This window comes from Pinus tabuliformis, chromosome 9 (genome assembly GCF_031772625.1).
Source record: "Pinus tabuliformis cultivar Carrire ecotype Pingquan chromosome 9, CPIR1, whole genome shotgun sequence".
Lineage (NCBI taxonomy): Eukaryota > Viridiplantae > Streptophyta > Pinopsida > Pinales > Pinaceae > Pinus > Pinus tabuliformis.
In genome coordinates this window covers 1337802779-1337821209 of record NC_142307.1, presented here as the reverse complement: position 1 = coordinate 1337821209, position 18431 = coordinate 1337802779, and the positions used below count along the sequence as shown (strand labels likewise).

The following is an 18431-nucleotide window of genomic DNA, read 5'->3' as shown; positions in this document are numbered from 1 at the left end:
TCTGTGTCATCCTGCACTAGTACAACACTCCCGTGCCTCTCGCACTATTTGCAGCCTGCTAGCCTCGCACTGCCCGGGGACTCCTGCACTGTAGCACTCTCTGCCACTTCATCTGCATCCGTCTCTACCGACATCCGCCAGTCTTGCTACTCCTCTTCGGGGCTCCCGTAGCAAGGTATAATCCAAGAGGTTGGGTACCTCAAGGATCCTACCCCTCATCACCTATAGTCCTCTTGACTACAGCTCGATGTCTCCCCACTTCTTCTCAAGTGGCACATGAGCACTCATGCCACAATCGTCATCCTCCTCGACTTATTTCTCCGCCCTCGCTGGCGCTACCTTCGAGTCAAAAGCCTCTCCCTTACTCTTCTTCCTCGGACACTAGTTCGCATAGTGACCCAATTCCCGACAATGGAAGCACTTGATCTTGGAGAGGTCCTTCTTCTTCCTCTTCCATTGCTTTCTCGCAGATCCTAGAGCCGCATCCTCTTCCTCTTCCTTCTTGGTCCTGACCCCTTTGCCGCTACTCCCCACCTTGGTCGGCCGTTTGATCTCTTCTTGGCAAAGAGCCACCCACAATTCTTTCCAATTTGGAAGACTCGTCCTACCAAGTATGCTTTGGACAAATATCTCCCAATCCTCGAAGACTGCATTAAGTGCGGTCCTCACCATCAATTCCTCATCCAGCGTGGCCCCTATGGAAGTTAGTTGGTCACGGATCTCCTTCAACCGAGTGAGGAAGACATCTATCTGCTCTCCCTTCTGCATCTGATATGACCTTAGCTGACTCTCCAGGAGCATCTTCCTCTACACGAAAGTATGCTGGTACAATGTCTTCAAAGCGTCCCACATCTCCTTTGTCGTTTCCTTCTCGGCAATATGTGGTACCACATGATCCTTGACCCCATCAAGGATGATGCGCTTTGCCTTAGCCATTGCCTCATACCTATCATTTGCTACTGGGTCAATTGGGATAGCCATAGTTCTCAAGGCAAAGCCCTTGATGCGATGTCTGTCTAGAATGGACAAGATCTTGGCCTTCCAGACCACAAAGTTGGACACTCCATCTAGCCTATCCTGATCTCTCAGACCATTCATGGCCATCTCTCTGCTCTTTTCTATTGAATCCTCCCTACTTCCCGCTCGGAAGTTCTCGCTTCGACTCCTGCTAAGTCTCTCTACTTCCCGTCTGGAAGTTCTCGGTTCGACTCCTCCGAGTCCCTCTACTTCCCGTCCGGAAGTTCTCTTTTGGACTCCCTCTGCATCCCGATTTCCCTCCTCGAAATCCTTCTGCCAACGTCAAGTTGCCCCTCTCCGATCATCTTTGCAACTGCAACACTGATCCGGATTCCATGGCTAGAAATCTGCCTTGGCAGCAACTTCCTCTACCTTGGTCTTGCCCTGTTAGGTATTGTTCTAACCACAGTACCCGACCAGCTTCGCTCCGCAAACTACCCACAGCCTCCTATGCCCCAACAACTAAAGGATTGAGCCTCTTGGCTCTACGCAATCCCGACACCAGCAAAACAACTCCCTCAGCCAATTGCGTCAGCCCACATGGCCTCTGCGTGGCTCTGCGTGACCCTGTTTCTACCCTCCTCAGCCTCTGCACTGCCTCTCTCTGGCCCAGATTGATGACACAGTCCCTCTGCGTCACTCCTTCCTCTGTCGCTTTCTGCAAGGATCAGCTCTGTCACTCGGGACAGTTGAATCTGCTGCAAATGCTCTACTAAGCTGATGCCTTCAGTTTTCCTGTGATTTGCAACCACCCTCTGATACCATGTTGAATTTTCTAAGTCTATCCGTTAGAAAATTAATCTGTATTTTGTTGGTTTATTTCTTCTACTTGTTTAAATTCGAACAAGTTATTTAATACATTTAAATACCGAAATAAACACAATACAGTCACAACATCTACAGATCATCAATTGAAAGAAAACAAGCACACAAGTGACACCATTATTTTTGGACAAATGTCCCCGGAAAAACCCAATGCAAGAAAACCGGTGCAACTATTCAAAGGGTTATATTATTATGCAATCTATCTGAGTACAACTGGGTGCCTAACTGGCTCACCTGACAGAGAAAAATACAGGACAACAATACCTCTATATTTGGAAACAGGTATTCAGAAACCCTGTCCCACGAAACCCTCTCTAGCACAACTGAAGCTCAGCGCTGGCCCTTCTGGCCACTGCGTCAGCGTCCTGCTAACCTGCGTCAACCCCAAGATCCTCTGCATCAGCCCTCTGAGGCACTACGCAGCCTCTGGGACCCTTTGCGTCACTCCCTCTACCCTCTGCATGGATGACGCAATCCCACTGGGCTCTATGCTACCTCTGTTGGGCTCTGCATAGCCTAGACTGACTGTTTCTCTCCTTCTCTCGGCTCCTGAGCTGGTCTCCCAGTATTTTCTCTTCCTCTCTGCCTCGTACTCACTGCCCCTCGCTGTTGATCATTGATTCATTTTTGCTTAGAATCCCCGCTCTAGCAAAATGAATGATTGATCACTCTGGTGTATTCGCCAATTAACCCTCAAGCCTCTTCTTATACTTTTCTTGTTGGTCCTTCAACGACCGAGATTAAATCTCTAATCAACGACTAAGATTAAATTTGGCTTGATCCATGACTTTTGGAACCTTTTAACCCAGTTTTATATTAATACCCATTAATATTTTATTTTTCCTAAGTTTAGAATTAGGAACTCCATTAAAAATATTAATTATTTTACCATCTCCCAAACTAGGTACAATTTTTCCAAACCATTTATGGGTCTTGGAGATCTCATGTGCTTTAGCCTCTCCACCAATTTTCATGGCTAGAGCACATTCGATGCTACCCTAAATCAACACTGAAGCTGAAGTAGAGGACTGCCATTTAGGAACAGAACATAAGCCTAAAATTGTCAAGCCTTCCAAATCTTTGACCTATGAAGATAAATAGAAGTACCTTGATCTTATGAAGCAATATTCAGATAGTTTTGCTTGGGGATATGAAGACATCAAAGTGTATGATAAGAGCATTATCCAACATACAATTCCAATTAAGCAGGATCAGAAGCCTTTTAAGAAAAAACTAAGAAGAATCAATCCCTTGTTGCTTCCTCTTATTGAAAAAGAAGTGAGAAAATTGTTTAATGCCAAAATTATTGTTCCTTTAAGATTTTCAAAATGGCTTGCTAATTTGGTCCTTGTGAGAAAAAATACTAGCAAATTAAGACTTCATGTTGAATTCAAAAACCTCAACAAAGTATCTCTTAAAGATAACTATCCTTTACCCAAGATGGACCATATACTGCAAAAGGTGGTTGGATCTCAGAGGATGTTTACGCTTGATGGTTTCTCGAGTTACAATCAGATCTTGGTGCACCCTGATGACCAGGAAAAAACAACTTTTATTACACCATGGGGAACTTTTATGTATGCAAAAATGCCCTTTGGGTTGATGAATGCAGGGGCTACCTTTCAAAGGGCCATGGATATTGCATTTGCTGATGAAAAGGATAAGTTCATTGTAGTTTACCTTGATGATATCACTGTATTTTCAAAATCTGATTCTGATCATTTGCAACATCTAAAACAGGTTTTTGACAAGTGCAGAAAATTTGGTATATCTTTAAATCCAAAGAAGTCAAATTTTGCAATGGAGGAAGGCAAATTACTGGGGCATATAATCTCAAAGGATGGAATTAAAATTGATCCTAACAAGGTTGCTGCAATCCAGAAAATTGACATTCCAAGGAATAAGAAAGAAGTTCAGTCATTTTTGGGAAGAGTTAATTTTTTGAGAAGGTTCATTCCAAACCTAGCAAAAATTATAAGGTTCTTGACCAATATGTTGAAAAAGGAAAGTGAAATCAGGTGGACAATTGAAACAAAGAAGTCTTTTGATGAGGTAAAACTAGCCTTGGCTAATGCTCCTATCTTAACTAGTCCAAATTATACTAAAGACTTTATCATATTCTCTTTTGCATCAGAACATACAATTGCAGCAGTCTTAATGCAGAAAAATCAGCAAGGTAATGAACAACCAATAGCTTTCTTTAGCAGGGTTTGAGAGATTCTTCTCTTAAGTACAATATTATGGAAAAGCAAGCTTATGCATTGGTTAAAGCCTTGAAATATTTTAGAGTCTATGTACTTCATTCACATGTGATTGCTTATGTCCCAAATGTTGTTGTGAAAGATATTCTAACCCAACCTGATCCTGAAGGTAGAAGAGGCAGATGGATAGCAACTATTCTTGAGTATGATGTGGAGATCAAGCCTACCAAGTTGGTAAAGGGTCAAGGATTGGCAAAATTGATGGCTGATTCAAATATGAATGTATTAGACATTAATCTCATGGCTGGTTTGTTAGATGACAATAATTCAGAAGCTTCTCAACAGGTATCTGAAAATTTTCTTTCCTCTCCATGGTATGTTGATATAGTTTATGTCTTACAACACTTACAAGCTCCTCTAGAAATGACAAAAACAAAGGCAAGATTTCTGAAACTAAAGGCTGTGAAATTTTGCATTTTAAATCAATTCTTGTATTGGAAAGACTCAGGAGGTGTCTTGTTGAATTGCTTATTGGAGGATGAAGCACAAAAGGTCATGGAAGAATTTCACAAGGGGGATTGTGGAGGCCATCATTTTTGGAAAGCTACAGCTAACAAAATTTTGAGGGCTGGTTTTTATTGGCCAACCTTGTTTGTTGATGTTTATAAAAAAGTCTCAAGTTGTCATGAATGTCAAATTTTTGAAGGTAAAAAAAAGCTTTTGCCCCTACCCCTGAAACCAATTACAGTTGAAGCACCATTCCAGCAGTGGGGTCTGGATTTCATTGGGGAAATCCATCCATCATCTTCAGCTCAGCATAAATGGATTCTGACAGCCATGAACTACTTTACAAAGTGGATAGAAGAAATACCAACCAACCAAGCAACAGATTAGATCATCATTCAGTTTCTGGAAGGTAATATTCTCTCAAGATTTGGTTGTCCTTGTAGAATAATAACTGACAATGTTGTTGCTTTCAAGTCCAAAAAGATGATTGAATTTTGTCATAAATATCATATTGTACTCAATCACTCCACTGCATATTACCCATAGGGTAATGGTTTAGTTCAGTCTTCAAATAAGAGTTTCATGAACATTATAAAGAAGTTGATCTATGCACTATGGGTTGATAGCAATGTTTTTAAAACCAGAACCGGTGACCGGACCGGTCCACCTAATGAACTGGTTTACCAACCGGAACTGGTCTAACCGGGACTGGTTAGGTCTAAACGAACCGGTTTTAGAAAAATACATTAAATAATTAATTTTTAATGAAACAAAACTATTTTTAAGATTTAAAACCGTGATTCCGAGCCAATAGAGACAAAATATGCAAAGTTTGCTCATTTATATACCACGTAAAGGTGAATATATCAAAATGGCACTGAGTGCAATACATATCATCGACAAAATAGTAAAATACATAAGCAATGAGGCTCTAAATGGCCTATAAAGTCCAAAAACAATGCTGCAAGCTATGAGGCCATTGGCCTACTACAAGTCTACAGTGTACACATGATCAATCATCAAGTTCATCACCACTACTAGACACAGGATCATCATTAGGAGCTACATAGACATCATCTGGTTCAGAGTCTGAGGATGCCTCAACCTGATCTGCAACTTGTGATGTGGCGCATCGCTATTGATCCGTCTTATGTGTGTTGTTGTGTGAGTTGAATCTTTCAGTCGTTCTTATGTGTCTTGTTGCGTGAGTTGAATCTTTCAGTCATTATGATGTTTGCGACATGTCACTTTCATTTACAACTTATCATGATAAGCCCTTTTCCTTGTTGCAATTTACTTGATATTGAAGTTTTACTTTCTTGTGAGGTTGAGATTTTTTGAAAGTTTAAGTAGCTTGCAAAATGCAACATTTGCAAATTCTTTTCCTTTTGCTCCCTATCATAAGGATTGGAGTTTTCAATCTTTCATTTACATGTGATCTAATGCACATTATTGAAAGTTCCAAACTTGTTTCTTTTGCTTTGTGGCTCTTATGGTCTTATTGCACCTTTATTGATACCCAAAGGTACATCATTGTGCAACGTGTTGTGGTAACTTTGAACTTCAAAACTTGCAAACTTTGTGCCATAGGTTGATACAAAAAATCAAAAGATAGAGGCAGTTGATCAAATGACACAGGCTTAAAAGGTTCAAAGTCTAGGAGATTTTCACCTTGTCATAAGTATTAAAAGGTTAAAAGCTTTGATGATGCATGCCATATTACAAAGATGGAAGCTTGCCAAAAATTAGTGAATGTTGTTGCGACTAGAAAGTTCTAAGTTTAAGTGACATGAAAAGTGTCACAATGAGAGTAACTTTCGAGGAGGTGTGTCAAAACTTGAAAACTTCAACAAAAGACTTGAGGTGAAGATAAAAGAGGGACTAGTAGATGGAAAATTAAGGCTTAGCAACACTCCACAAATTTCACAAGTCATAAACTCAATGCCAAAAAGGCTTTAAACAACACAAGCTAAAGATCTAATGTGAAACAAGGAGCTTGTAGGTAAAATGTAGTTATTTCAAGATGTAGGTGGACTTTAAGTGGCAATGGATGTTGATTCCAACTCAAGCTTGTTTCATTTGAGTCACAACCTCTACTAGCTGCACATCTAGAAAGTTTGATGTTAGTTGAACAAACCTAGCTCATTCCCATAAACATTATATAGTAACCGGTTGCTTTAGGACTGGTTAGGGCCAAAAGTCTACCACATTGCCTTCCTAACCGGGTTTTTCAGCCGGTTCCAACTGGTGGCCTTGCTGACCGGCCGGTTTGTAGTTCCGTCCTAAACCGAGTGGTTAGGACCGGTTAGGGCCAAAAATCTACCACATTGCCTTCCTAACTAGGTTTTTCAGTCGGTTCCAACTGGTGGCCTTGTTGACCGACCGGTTTGACCGGTTATCGGTTAGGAAGGCCGATCTAAAATACACTGGTTGATAGAGTAAACACTAAGAAGTCAATCAGTATGTCACCATTTCAATTGGTATATGGGACAGATGTTATTTTTCCTACTTCCTTGGGAATTCCAGTGATGAAGTTGTTGCAGGAAGTAGATGTAGAGCCAAATGACTTGCAAAGAAGAATAAATCAGATGATTCAATTGCAGCAAACAAGAGAGGAAGTATATAACAATACCCAAGCAATCCAGGATAAAATTAAGAAGATTTTTTATCGAAGAACAAAGGCTAAAGATTTTCAGGTTGGTGACTTGGTTCTGAAGTGGGATGCTCGGAATGAAGACAAAGGAAAACATGGGAAATTTGAAAATCTTTGGAAGGGACCATTCAAGATTGCAGCTTTCCATGGGAATAATGCATATTTGTTGCAGGATTTGACAGGAGAATTTCTTGCTGGAGGGCCTGTAAATGGAAGGTTTCTCAAACATTATTTTGCCTAAAATCAGTTGGTTTTGATCACTCCATTGTATATAGCCATTCAAATTTCTAGTATTGCAGGTGTGGGTAGCTGTCACCCGAATTTGAAGCCCGAGGAGAAAGCCCTAAGATTTTGATGAACTACTACCAATTTTCAGAATGTAAAAACTCATGGTCAGTTCTAGTTAATCATGAGTCAAGTATAGAGTCAATAAAGCCCAATGGATTAAGCTACTAGTCTATGGTGTTCTTTGGCACCTCACAGGGAGGATGTCATCCCTATTGGAGCCAATGTTAGTGTCTTATTTTATAGTAATCAGAGTCAAGTTTTGTCTTTTTATTATTCTGGTCAATTTGTAAAGTGTTGCTATGATCTCATAGAGATCAAGTCTTGGTGTCAGTTTAGGATAGGATATACTAAAGTTTTGAGTGGTGAAAGAAATCAAGTTATTAATTTCTTAAAAGGTCTAGGTTTAGTAAGTCTAGGGTTAATGTGTCATCTAATCATGGATAAAGGTAAATAATGGATTTGGTTTCTCATCATTGGGACAAGTTAGTGGTGTCTTTTCAATTAGTTGCATGGTTAAATCAGATAGTATGTCATATCCTTGTAATCATGAGTGGTTGTTGCACTTCTCTTTTGTGTTGCGCTTGAATAATTTGATTTGAAAAGTCAACATTGAAGTTAAAGGGAGTAGTGCACCGCATGGAGGATTATAAAGACATGTTCTAGCCTTCAAAAATCCATCGAGCATGATACTTATCCTCCTCAGTTGCCCTGGAGATCAAACGAGAGTTGTTGCGTTTTCATTGTAAGGGATCCGCTGCGCTGCTGCAAATCGAGGGTTTTCTTGCTATCACAACCGCATTCAGGTTTCAAGTCTCTCTTTTCTGCAATAATTCATGTTGTATGTGGTCTAATTCACCTTTAACAGTCGGGGAGAGCACCTAAGTGGCCTTTCAACCCTCAGAATCTTCCACTTGTTGTGCTTTCCTCATTGTGCTTGTGTTTTTGTAATTTGTTGCGCACAAAAACAAATTGTTGTTGCGTTTTTGCTTATGACTTAAATTTGTGTAGTTTGAGCTTTTAAACACAAGAGTTTACCATTCAAAATCTTGCCAAAAACCATCACCTAAACCCTAATTCTACTGTTGTTGCATTCTTGTTGCGCTAAGATGTTGAGCATTGTCATTGCATTTTGAAACCCTAGAAGTTTTTCATTGTGAGTCATGACAACACCAGACAAGAAGAAGAGGTACAGAGGGGGTGACATAGTCTAATTTGAGCCTCAAGACCTTACCATGGTGAATTCAAATCCAACTATTAGGGTTTCATTTGAGCAGACTGGTTGCATCAAGTTTTGTGAAAAGATACAAGGTTACAATGTTCAGGTTACCAAAGAATTTGCCTTAAACTTCACTGGTGTGGAAGCCAAGGTTGGAGAATTGAGTTTCCCAGTTTTAGAGGTTACTATCTCAGCTGCTACAGAGATCCCTTTGCATGGAGAACAATGGTTCAAGGGCATGCCTTTAGATATGGTCAATTACAAATATTTTCTGAAGCCAAAGTATAAAAACAAAGAATATGGGGCTATTGTGCCAAGAGAATATCTTCTTGAACCTTACAGCAAATTACTCAAGGTGATTCAAAGATACTTCACTTGTGAAGGCAGATTTGGGAGGGTTTATCAGTACCAATTCAGAATGTTGATGCATTTTACAGGTAAAAGCCCTTTAAATCTATCTTTTTACTTGTTTAAGAGCATTGGTAAAATGGCAGATAAGGTTCAAGGTAAGAAGAGTCAACTGGAGCCCAGTCTCTTTCATTTTTCCTTCATCAAATTGTTATTGATGGAAGAACTGAGAAAGAGAAAATAGTCATGGCAAGCATTTTTGGATTCATCCAAGTTGACAGCTGAACTTTCAGATAGTCCTTGGAGCAAAAATGATACACCCTCATCAGTGGCAAAGGATGTTCAACCAGTAGTAGAAAGCTCAATCAAAAGGCCATAGACCTCAGTTGACCAATCTGGCAGGAAAACAGGCAAAAAAGCTTCATTTTTCCCTTGAGGTGGTGGAAGTTTCCAAGAAACCACACACAAGAGCTACTGCAAAAAGGTTATCCATGGAGCAAATACCTAAACAACCTACTGAATTTCAAGGCACCATATCAGAAAACATTGATGACAGGGATAAAGAGATTATGGAACTACAAGAACAGTTAAAAAGGGCTCATTTAGTCATTGCTCAGCTCAACATGATAATAGGGAGTTGAAGAAGAATATTTTGGAAAAGGCATCTAAAGTTAATGAAGCAGAACCAGTGACTAAAACCACTTCACTTGCCACCAGATCCAAAGGTAAAGGAAAAGCATAAACAAAGGACATCCAAGAGCTAGAGACCTCACAATCAAGAATCCCTGTAACTAGATCTTCAGCTAGGAAATTGGAGCTACAGAAAGAAAGTCTGATGAAAGGAAAGTCAATGCAAGAGAAGAAGAAGACTGAGTTGGATGAAGGACAACACACTTTCCATAGGCTAAGGAAGTAGCTAAGGAAAGCTCAAGATGAAATCATCAGGCTTAGAGAACAAGATGAAAGGGCTAAACAGAAGATACATGATCACCTGAATAGTTGTGGGCCAGCATTGTATAAAGCTAAATATATGTTGAAGAGAACTTTGCCCTTACATAGACAGCTCAAGAACATGTATAGGCAACATCTCACCTTGAAAAAGGAGGTGAAGGCTGCAAAACATAAATTATAGGAGGCATTGCAAGGAAAGCAGGAGGAAAGAAGAGGGACACTAGATCTATGTGTGAGTGCTTTTCTTCTATTGTTCCTTTATGTTCCGCTGCATTGATGATGATGATATTGTTCTTTCTACATAGTTTCATATGATGATGAATAATGATGTAAATCAGAATAATGTTATGATGTTTTGGGGTGAACTTAATGTGTTAATCAGAAATGCAATTATCAAAGAAAAGAACAATATAGACCTATGAAAAATTAACATGGTTTCAGAGTTAGCCTGCAGAAAAGTCATGGAGATCACCCCCATGGAGACACATTTAATGCAAGCAAAAGAAGATGGAGGAGACCTAAAGAATTCTAGGGTTTGAAGATAACTTTAGGAAATTTGTGTATTAGGGTTTGATAGAAACCCTAGTTTATGGAAAGGATATGAGATATGAAATCTAGCATGGTCAATGTGAAGATGCTCAAGCACTTGTGATAGATTTGATGAAGCCCTAGATGGGATAGTCTTTAGTAGGCCTAGTTGATAAAGTTGGTTGAAATATTGAAGGCAACATTGTTATATGGACAATGGACAATGATGGCTCTTGAAGGTTGGTTCAAGAGGGAGAGGATCACCTCTCATTGAAGATAAGTATCTCTTGACTTATGATGCTCCTTTATGTCTTTACTTTTGTTTAGACTTATAGATTTGATTATTGTTTTGATCATTACTTATACTTCCTGCATGTATATTTGAGTATTTGGATGTTTCTAACCTCCTTGATGAGATGTAATAAGAGGATCCTTCTTGAGGATCATTTGAGATGCAAGAAAGAAAAGCTAGAGCTGGAAAAGGTAAGGAGGCACTTGATGAAAAGATGACTAAGTGCTACATGTTGCCTATGTCAAATAAAAGGATGCACAGGTATTTGAATACTACAAGGTATGCATGGTATATTGTTTCAATGTTATGTTTCAGCTATAATGGCAAGGTAAGCCCTAAGGTATGATGAGAATGTCTCCTTCTCAAATGGTTCATGCATGCATATGAAAGTGATTTGAATTCATGATTCTTATGATGAAATGGTGCACTTGATGTTGAACAAGTATCTTACATAATGAACTTCTTGATTCTATGAGGCTACTTAATATTGATCTTTGATATATTGGTATACTTTATCATCTATCATTTTTGGATATCTTGATTCCATAAAAGGCTAGCACCTTGATTCTAGTAGATGGTAACTTGGTACTATTGATATTGTTTGTGAAATGCATGGTAACCATGATGATAGAAGTGTAACAATGAGATTGATATTCAAGATCTTTTTGTTGACCATGGTTATGCTTTGATGTGCTTAGTAATTATGGCATATGGTAAAATTGAATGCCCTGACTTGATGGATTGAGTTACGTGACAAAGAAGTAATGTTGTGATCATGACTCTTGAAGTATGCTCCTATTAGCTATTTGACACTAACCCTTGATGAAAGATTGATGTCATGATGTAATGGTGAAGTAGCTAATGCTAACATATATGACCATGATGAATGTGTCTGAATTTATGATCTAACAGATCTGCTGATGTATGACAGTATTATAGACAGGTTGATGGCATGAATGAAGATGACTGAAGTGGATTCCCATTTAGAGGGAGAATCTCTCCATAAGATCTCTTCTCCTATTGTCATTTACATTATATGTATATTCTTTATTGTTGAAGTATGATTTATGGGCATGAATAGACAAATATCTGACATTGTTGATCTGCAGCAAAGTTTTGATCTGAGAAGAAAGAGTTTTCCCTTACCCTAAACCTCAGTTGCATGGAATCAGGTTCATAGGTGCGACTGTAGCCTTTCAACCGCATGAAAGTAAGGTCAAGGGTGCGACTGTAGTCTCCCAACCGCTTGCAGGGGAGACATATGGGTGTGACTATGCCTGTTGGACACAAAAATGAAGTTTTGTGCATGAAATCAGATGTTCACCTAAAGGATGTCAATCCTACAAATGTGGAGCAGACATCAAGAAGATCTGTGAGCTGGAAATTTTGAATGTTTGCTATAATAAGAATATATATATTGAAATTGTGTTTGGAAGTGACCAGGACATGCATACAAATATGTCATTATGTTTAAAGTTTGTGCTACAAGAGTTTGACATGATTTTCCCGATTGATATAGATGAGCAGTGTTTGGAGTTTTGACATGATGCTTGATAATGACTTAGAACTTTGACTTGATGTTGAGATATGTTCTGGACTATAGATCTCTCTATGATAGCAAATTTGGGATTTGACCTGATGACTAATGATTTGATTTGACGACTGATGATTTGCCTTGATGAGAATGATATATGAACTTCCAATGACTAATATTGGTATTCGATAATGGTTTTGTATTGGCCTCCTTGTTCTTAGCACATTGGTTGAAGTATTGACAGTTGTGATTCAACATGAAGCTATCTCCATGAATGGTTGGAACCTGCATGACTTATCCTTGGTGTATGCATTTGCATCTAGTGACTTATATTATGATCATGAGGATGACTTGATGAAATTTGGATTGATATTTCTTATGACAACTTGTTGGCATGATAATAGATGAAGTCATGACTTGATGAGAGCTCTATCTGTCACCTGGTCTAAATAATTTGATACAGTGATATCATGATGATCTTGATATTGGTTCTGATCTTGCATCTAAACTTCCATAAGCTGACTTAGTTGATTGTACAATATTGTGAGTCTGAGCATATTAGTTTATGAAGCGAGCTCCTCGATCCAAATACGTCCGCATTGACAGTTATCTCGTGAAGCCAAGATGATGTGTTGATCCAAACCTCTACTTCAGAAGTGTTCCAAGGTACGACTTTGATTTTGGTTTTATATACTGATGGTCTACTCTTGACAGGAAATAAACCTCTGATGATCTAAGTAAGAGGGAGATGGCTTCTGAAGCTCGAAATACTAAATCATGGCATGATGAATCGATTTCTGAAGTTTGGAAAAGAAAATCTATATTGCGAAGCTATTGAAGAAGTATTGGAAAGTGGAAATGCAAATCCTTGGACACTCTGATTGAATTTCAAGAAGTTGTGAAGAGATATTGTTGAACTTGACTTGGCAACTGACAATTGATTGAAGCATTGATGTTCCATTTTGAACATCCATCTGTATATATACATGATGTGCATAGAACCTAAGTCGATTCATGATTGAGCCGCTTCATTCACATTGAGTTGTTTCCTAGCATCCTTAAAAATTACTTGCATGGGACGATCCTCCTGTGATATGTGACTACTTGAGTGTATTGATGATGATTAGGATTGTTATTGATGAGATGAGCACATTTGGATGTTGCCTTAGTATGAGATCTGTCATGATATCTTGGATGAGAGGTCCATAGCACGATCGAGGTTGAGTACGATGTTACTAGCATGACTAGCCATGTGACAGGATGAAGAAGCTCCTTGGAGAGTCATCTGAGCAAGATCTGGATATGACATGGATACATTATGATGACAAAAAGTGGGAATCGATTGGCAAAGAATCCCACATATAGCTAGGAATGAGATACCTTCATATATTGAGACAGTGTTGTTGTATGAGACAATCTCAGGCTTGTGATTAGCACCTCCTTGAGAGGGAGGACGAATATGGTATCCTTTTTGTGATATATATAATTATTTATGTTCTAATATGATATTTGATTTGATGTCCTGTATGAACAGGAGACAGTTGCTATTGAGATATGATGATTACCAGATATGAGCACAATGATATGTTTCTGATCTATAGAGAGCAGGACTGATCGAGAACACTAAGCCAGCTCTTCCTCCCCTGTTTGAGCTCCCAGGGTGTGGAATTGAGATAGAGGGCTCCTGGGGTTGAGGGAACTCTGGACAATAGGGTATCACCCCTATCTGTTACCCATAGGGTTGGAGTAGTAGCTCACCCTATCTTGGTCTTTGCAGAGTATACCCCAGTTGGCATCATACCCACAAGCAGGGCTTATTGGGATTGTCCCTCCCCATCTGGCCAACAGGTTGAGGAGGCTTGGAGGCATGTGATCCTTACCTCTTGGTAAGTCAGGTATCTTATCCAAGCTCGTATTATGATGCAGGTGTTCTACCACATGACTATTGAGGGTCATTGTTGGGAAGATCAGTAGGCAATAGGATGGGTTGAGTAGTAGCTCCCCTATATCACCTATTGCTCGATATGGGGTCGTAGTAGTAGCTCCCCCATGAGATTTTGGGTTGAGATTGAGCTCCCCGATGTGGTTCCAGGTTGAGATGTGCTCCCTGATGATATGCTCTTTAATGATGATGCGGGTCGTAGATCTGACTTCCCGTCAATATTTTTGGGTAGTAGCGCGCTGACAGAGATTTCGGGTAGTAGCCTGATGAATAGAGGGTGGTAGCTTAGGCTCCCCTCCAATGACAAATTCTTCTTCTAGATTCGAGAATATTCAGCATATGAGCAGGGACAATCAAGAGATAAGAAGGAATGAGCAAGAGATGAATTGAGATGAACATTGATGATTCGAGATTATGGGATACTTGAGATAGGACATATGATGTCAGGATGAGATATTGAGCTATGTACAGATATTGATAGGAGGAATTCTCCATAGTTGAGAGGGAGTGTTAAAAATATGCAACTGCAGTCAAATTCCACTTTGGATAGCTCATATGATGGAGATAATAATTGCATTAAATTCCTCTTTTCGAAAGGACCAAAATCAACCTAAAGATCACTCAAATCAGATAAGGAAAAGTGTATTTATGAATAAAAACCCAAATGTTCATATTTGATAAGGTCGGCCCTAAAGCAAAGTGGACCCTCTTGGAAGGCTATATAAATACAAGTGACCTCTACCTCATTTGGACACAATCATGAAACACTCTTCTATCTTCGTTTTTGGCTTGGCTAAGGCTCGTCCATGAATTGCAAGGTCCGAAGCTCACATCTCTGATTTAGGGTTTTGGGCCCCAGTCGCAGGCATAGAACAAGAAGGATTCGACTGTAGTCACACACACAGAAGCTCATCCGTGTGACTGGAGCCTTCCAGACACACGGAAAAACTCTTCATCCATGTGACTAGGGGTTTAGGGTTTCCACAGTCCAGATCTAATCCCAGTTGCTCGCATGCCAGGCTTAAGGGAGCGACTAGGAAAGTTATAGTCGCTCGCATGACACCTCCTTTGTGCGACCAGGATCTAAAAGATGAAATCTCAGTCTTCCGAAGATTTCGCTCAGTGATCGCAGGGTTTAGTAGTTGACTGCAGACAGTGACAGTTCATTACAGTCTTCAGAATTAGAGTTTTGAGCATATACATTGTTGGGTTCATTTCATGGATGTTGTAGTTGTTTTGTTGGTTAGTTGCATAGATGAAGATATGGATCATTGTACTCTCTTTTGCTGAATTATTTGATGACAATCTAAGAAGAAGAATTTGCAAGGGTTTCCCCATAGTGGGTTTTTCCCTGGTCTCTGACCAATCCTGGTGTCTCTATGTGTGAATGCTTTTCTTCTATTGTTCCTTTATGTTCCATTGCATCGATGATGATGATATTGTTCTTTCTACATAGTCGCATATGATAATGAATAATGATGTAAATCTGAATAATGTTATGATGTTTTAGGGTGAACTTAATGTGTTAATGAAGAAATACAATTATCAAAGAAAAGAACAATATAGCCCTATGAAAAATTAACATTTCTTTCTTGTACTCATACTTTCTCTCATCACATATCTACAAAAGTTTCTTCAGGTCTTTGTTTTCATTCTTCAATCTATCTATTTCAATCGGGATTGAGTCAAGAATAACTTGATGTTCAGTTAACTTTTCATTTGTGTTTTCCGAATGGAAATCAAATACACTAACACTAGCAGAAGTCTCATCAGACTGGATGCTTTCCTTTGGAGAACCCTTTTTCTTCTTCTTCTTTTTCTTCTCCTTTTCTGTACTGTTGCTACTTGTACTTCCTTCATGCATAAGTTGCAACCTATCCCAAATTTATTTTGCAGATATTAAGTCTATAACAATATCAAGATATTGATTGTGAAGATTGTTATACATTACACATTTTTCCTTAGCATTCCACTGTTGTTCTTGCACAAAGGAAGAGTCTTTATAGTAACCATCACATACTAGCTTCCATATACCAAGACCACAAGCTATCAGTTCAAATTTTACCTTATCTTTCCATTCATGAAAGTTTGTTGCACTTAGCATAAATACACTTTGATAGTCCATGACTCAATTAGGTCTACCTTCAAGCTATTAGGCTTACACCAAAGAACCGGCTCTAATACCAATTGATGAAAACTTGACTAAACTAAGAGGGGGGGTGAATCAGTTTAGTACATTCATTGACATTAATTTGATTTTCTTTAAACTCATTAACTAAACCATTAAATGAGCAGATTGACATATAATGACTAGCAGATTTAATATGCAAACAAAAAGTAATAAGTAAACCAAAAACATCACATCAACACATAATAGCTACACACATGGACACCAAATATAAGTGGAAACCCATAAAGGGAGAAAACCACAATTTTGTTATTGTTGTGATGCAAAGGCAAGCTCCTGCTCCCTTCTTAGATCTGATTTTTTGTAGGCTCCAACCTACAGGAGGCTACTACCTCAATTTTTTTGCAAGCTACAACATGCAAGTAAGCTCCAACTCCTATTTGTTTTCTGTAGGCTACAATCCATAGGAGGATCCTACCTCAATCAGCTCCAACTGGATATTTATCGAGCCACAACTTGAAAGGAGACCACAATTCCCTCATACAAAATGAAAACAACATGTTGGTTCACCTGGTCATCAATTTTGCATACCTCCATCTTTATCTGTGCCTCTTCTTCCCTTCAAATCTGGTTCACATCAGCTTTATGTGTGCCAGGTAATTCACAAACAATCAGCCCTCACATGCTCTCTAACTCTCTAACACACAAAACTGCCCTCCAAAATCACATCTTTTATAAAGATAGATTGTTGGTTGTTTGTATTCCACATAAGAATATGAAGTCAACAAGCTTGACTCTTTTCCTTCCACTCATTCGTTTCAACCTCTTCATATTGTGAATATTAGAACATAGATAAGTACTCCACCACATATTATTTCATCCATCTATAATGATTAGGTTCACCAATATCAACCTAATTCCAAAAGCAACATTATCACATCACAACATATGCACATAGTGCAAACACTCTCCAATGTAAACAATATGCACACAACATATGAAAGCAATGCAAGCATATGTATGCACCATTCACTCTCCAAAGCCATCTATATGATCAAAGCCATATTTTCTTCATGCCATTGCCTCAACATCCTTGACTCTTGTCCTTTTTTTGCTTTCATGGAGTTTTTCCTTTGCTATCATGGAGTCTTTCCTTTGCCTTGCATCACAACATCTCACTTCATTAGTTCATCAACATCACCTTGTTGCTTCTTTGTTGCTCCTTTTCCATCTGCTCTTTTGCCATCACACCATTACTGCTTCTTTGCATTGATCACAAACATACATGCTTGTTGCTGCTCCTTTGTTGTTCCTTGCTTCTTCTCCTTTGTCGTTGCTGGTCTTTTGCCTTCCTTGCCTTACTACTGCTCTTTTGCCATCAATGGCAATAATGCCAACAACCTCTACCTGATTTAGACATCATCATGGATCATTCTTCTATTATTTTTCTTGTTTTGGCTCGCACAGGTTTGAGGCATGTTCACGGAGAAATGGGTGTGAAAATTCCTAAACCCGGAATCCCTACTACAGCAACTGATGATATTTCTCCTATTTGTTAAACTCCTTTAAACAAATTACTTGCAGTTTCCTATGGAAAATATCGAAATACATGTTGAGTCTTGAAACTGTCATTCATTTCCATTACACTTTCACTATTATGTCCATTATATCACCTCCATTTCACTACTATGTCACCACATTCATCCCACTTTCATCATCATTGGGCCACCTTTATGTTTTTCCAATCTTTATTATTTCTAAGCCTTTTAAGTGAATTTGTGGTTAAACATTAGAAAATAATGTGCATATGCTTATACCTAACAAATGGGTTGAGATTGTTGACATGTGTAGGTTGAAAGGAGGCTTCTAGAAGACCCTTATGTGGCACCCCAAGGCCAAATTCGAATTTGAGTGGAAAGAATCACGGGTTCATGAGGATATGTGTCACATCTCCTAATTGTATTGTAACTCTAAGAAGACGTGTCTTATCAGTTCCTATTT

General features: G+C 39.0%; 1 protein-coding gene across 1 annotated transcript in view; it reads right to left on the bottom strand.

Moving 5' to 3' along the window:
* Positions 1–3310: 3310 nt before the first annotated feature.
* Positions 3311–18431, bottom strand: part of LOC149153464 (uncharacterized) — a 371159-nt gene continuing 356038 nt past the window's right edge. Inside the window, exon 6 of the mRNA XM_089440413.1 lies at positions 3311–3370. Within this exon, the coding sequence (XP_089296539.1) occupies positions 3326–3370 (45 nt within the window). The 3' untranslated portion in view covers positions 3311–3325. The remainder of the gene's footprint in view (positions 3371–18431) is intronic.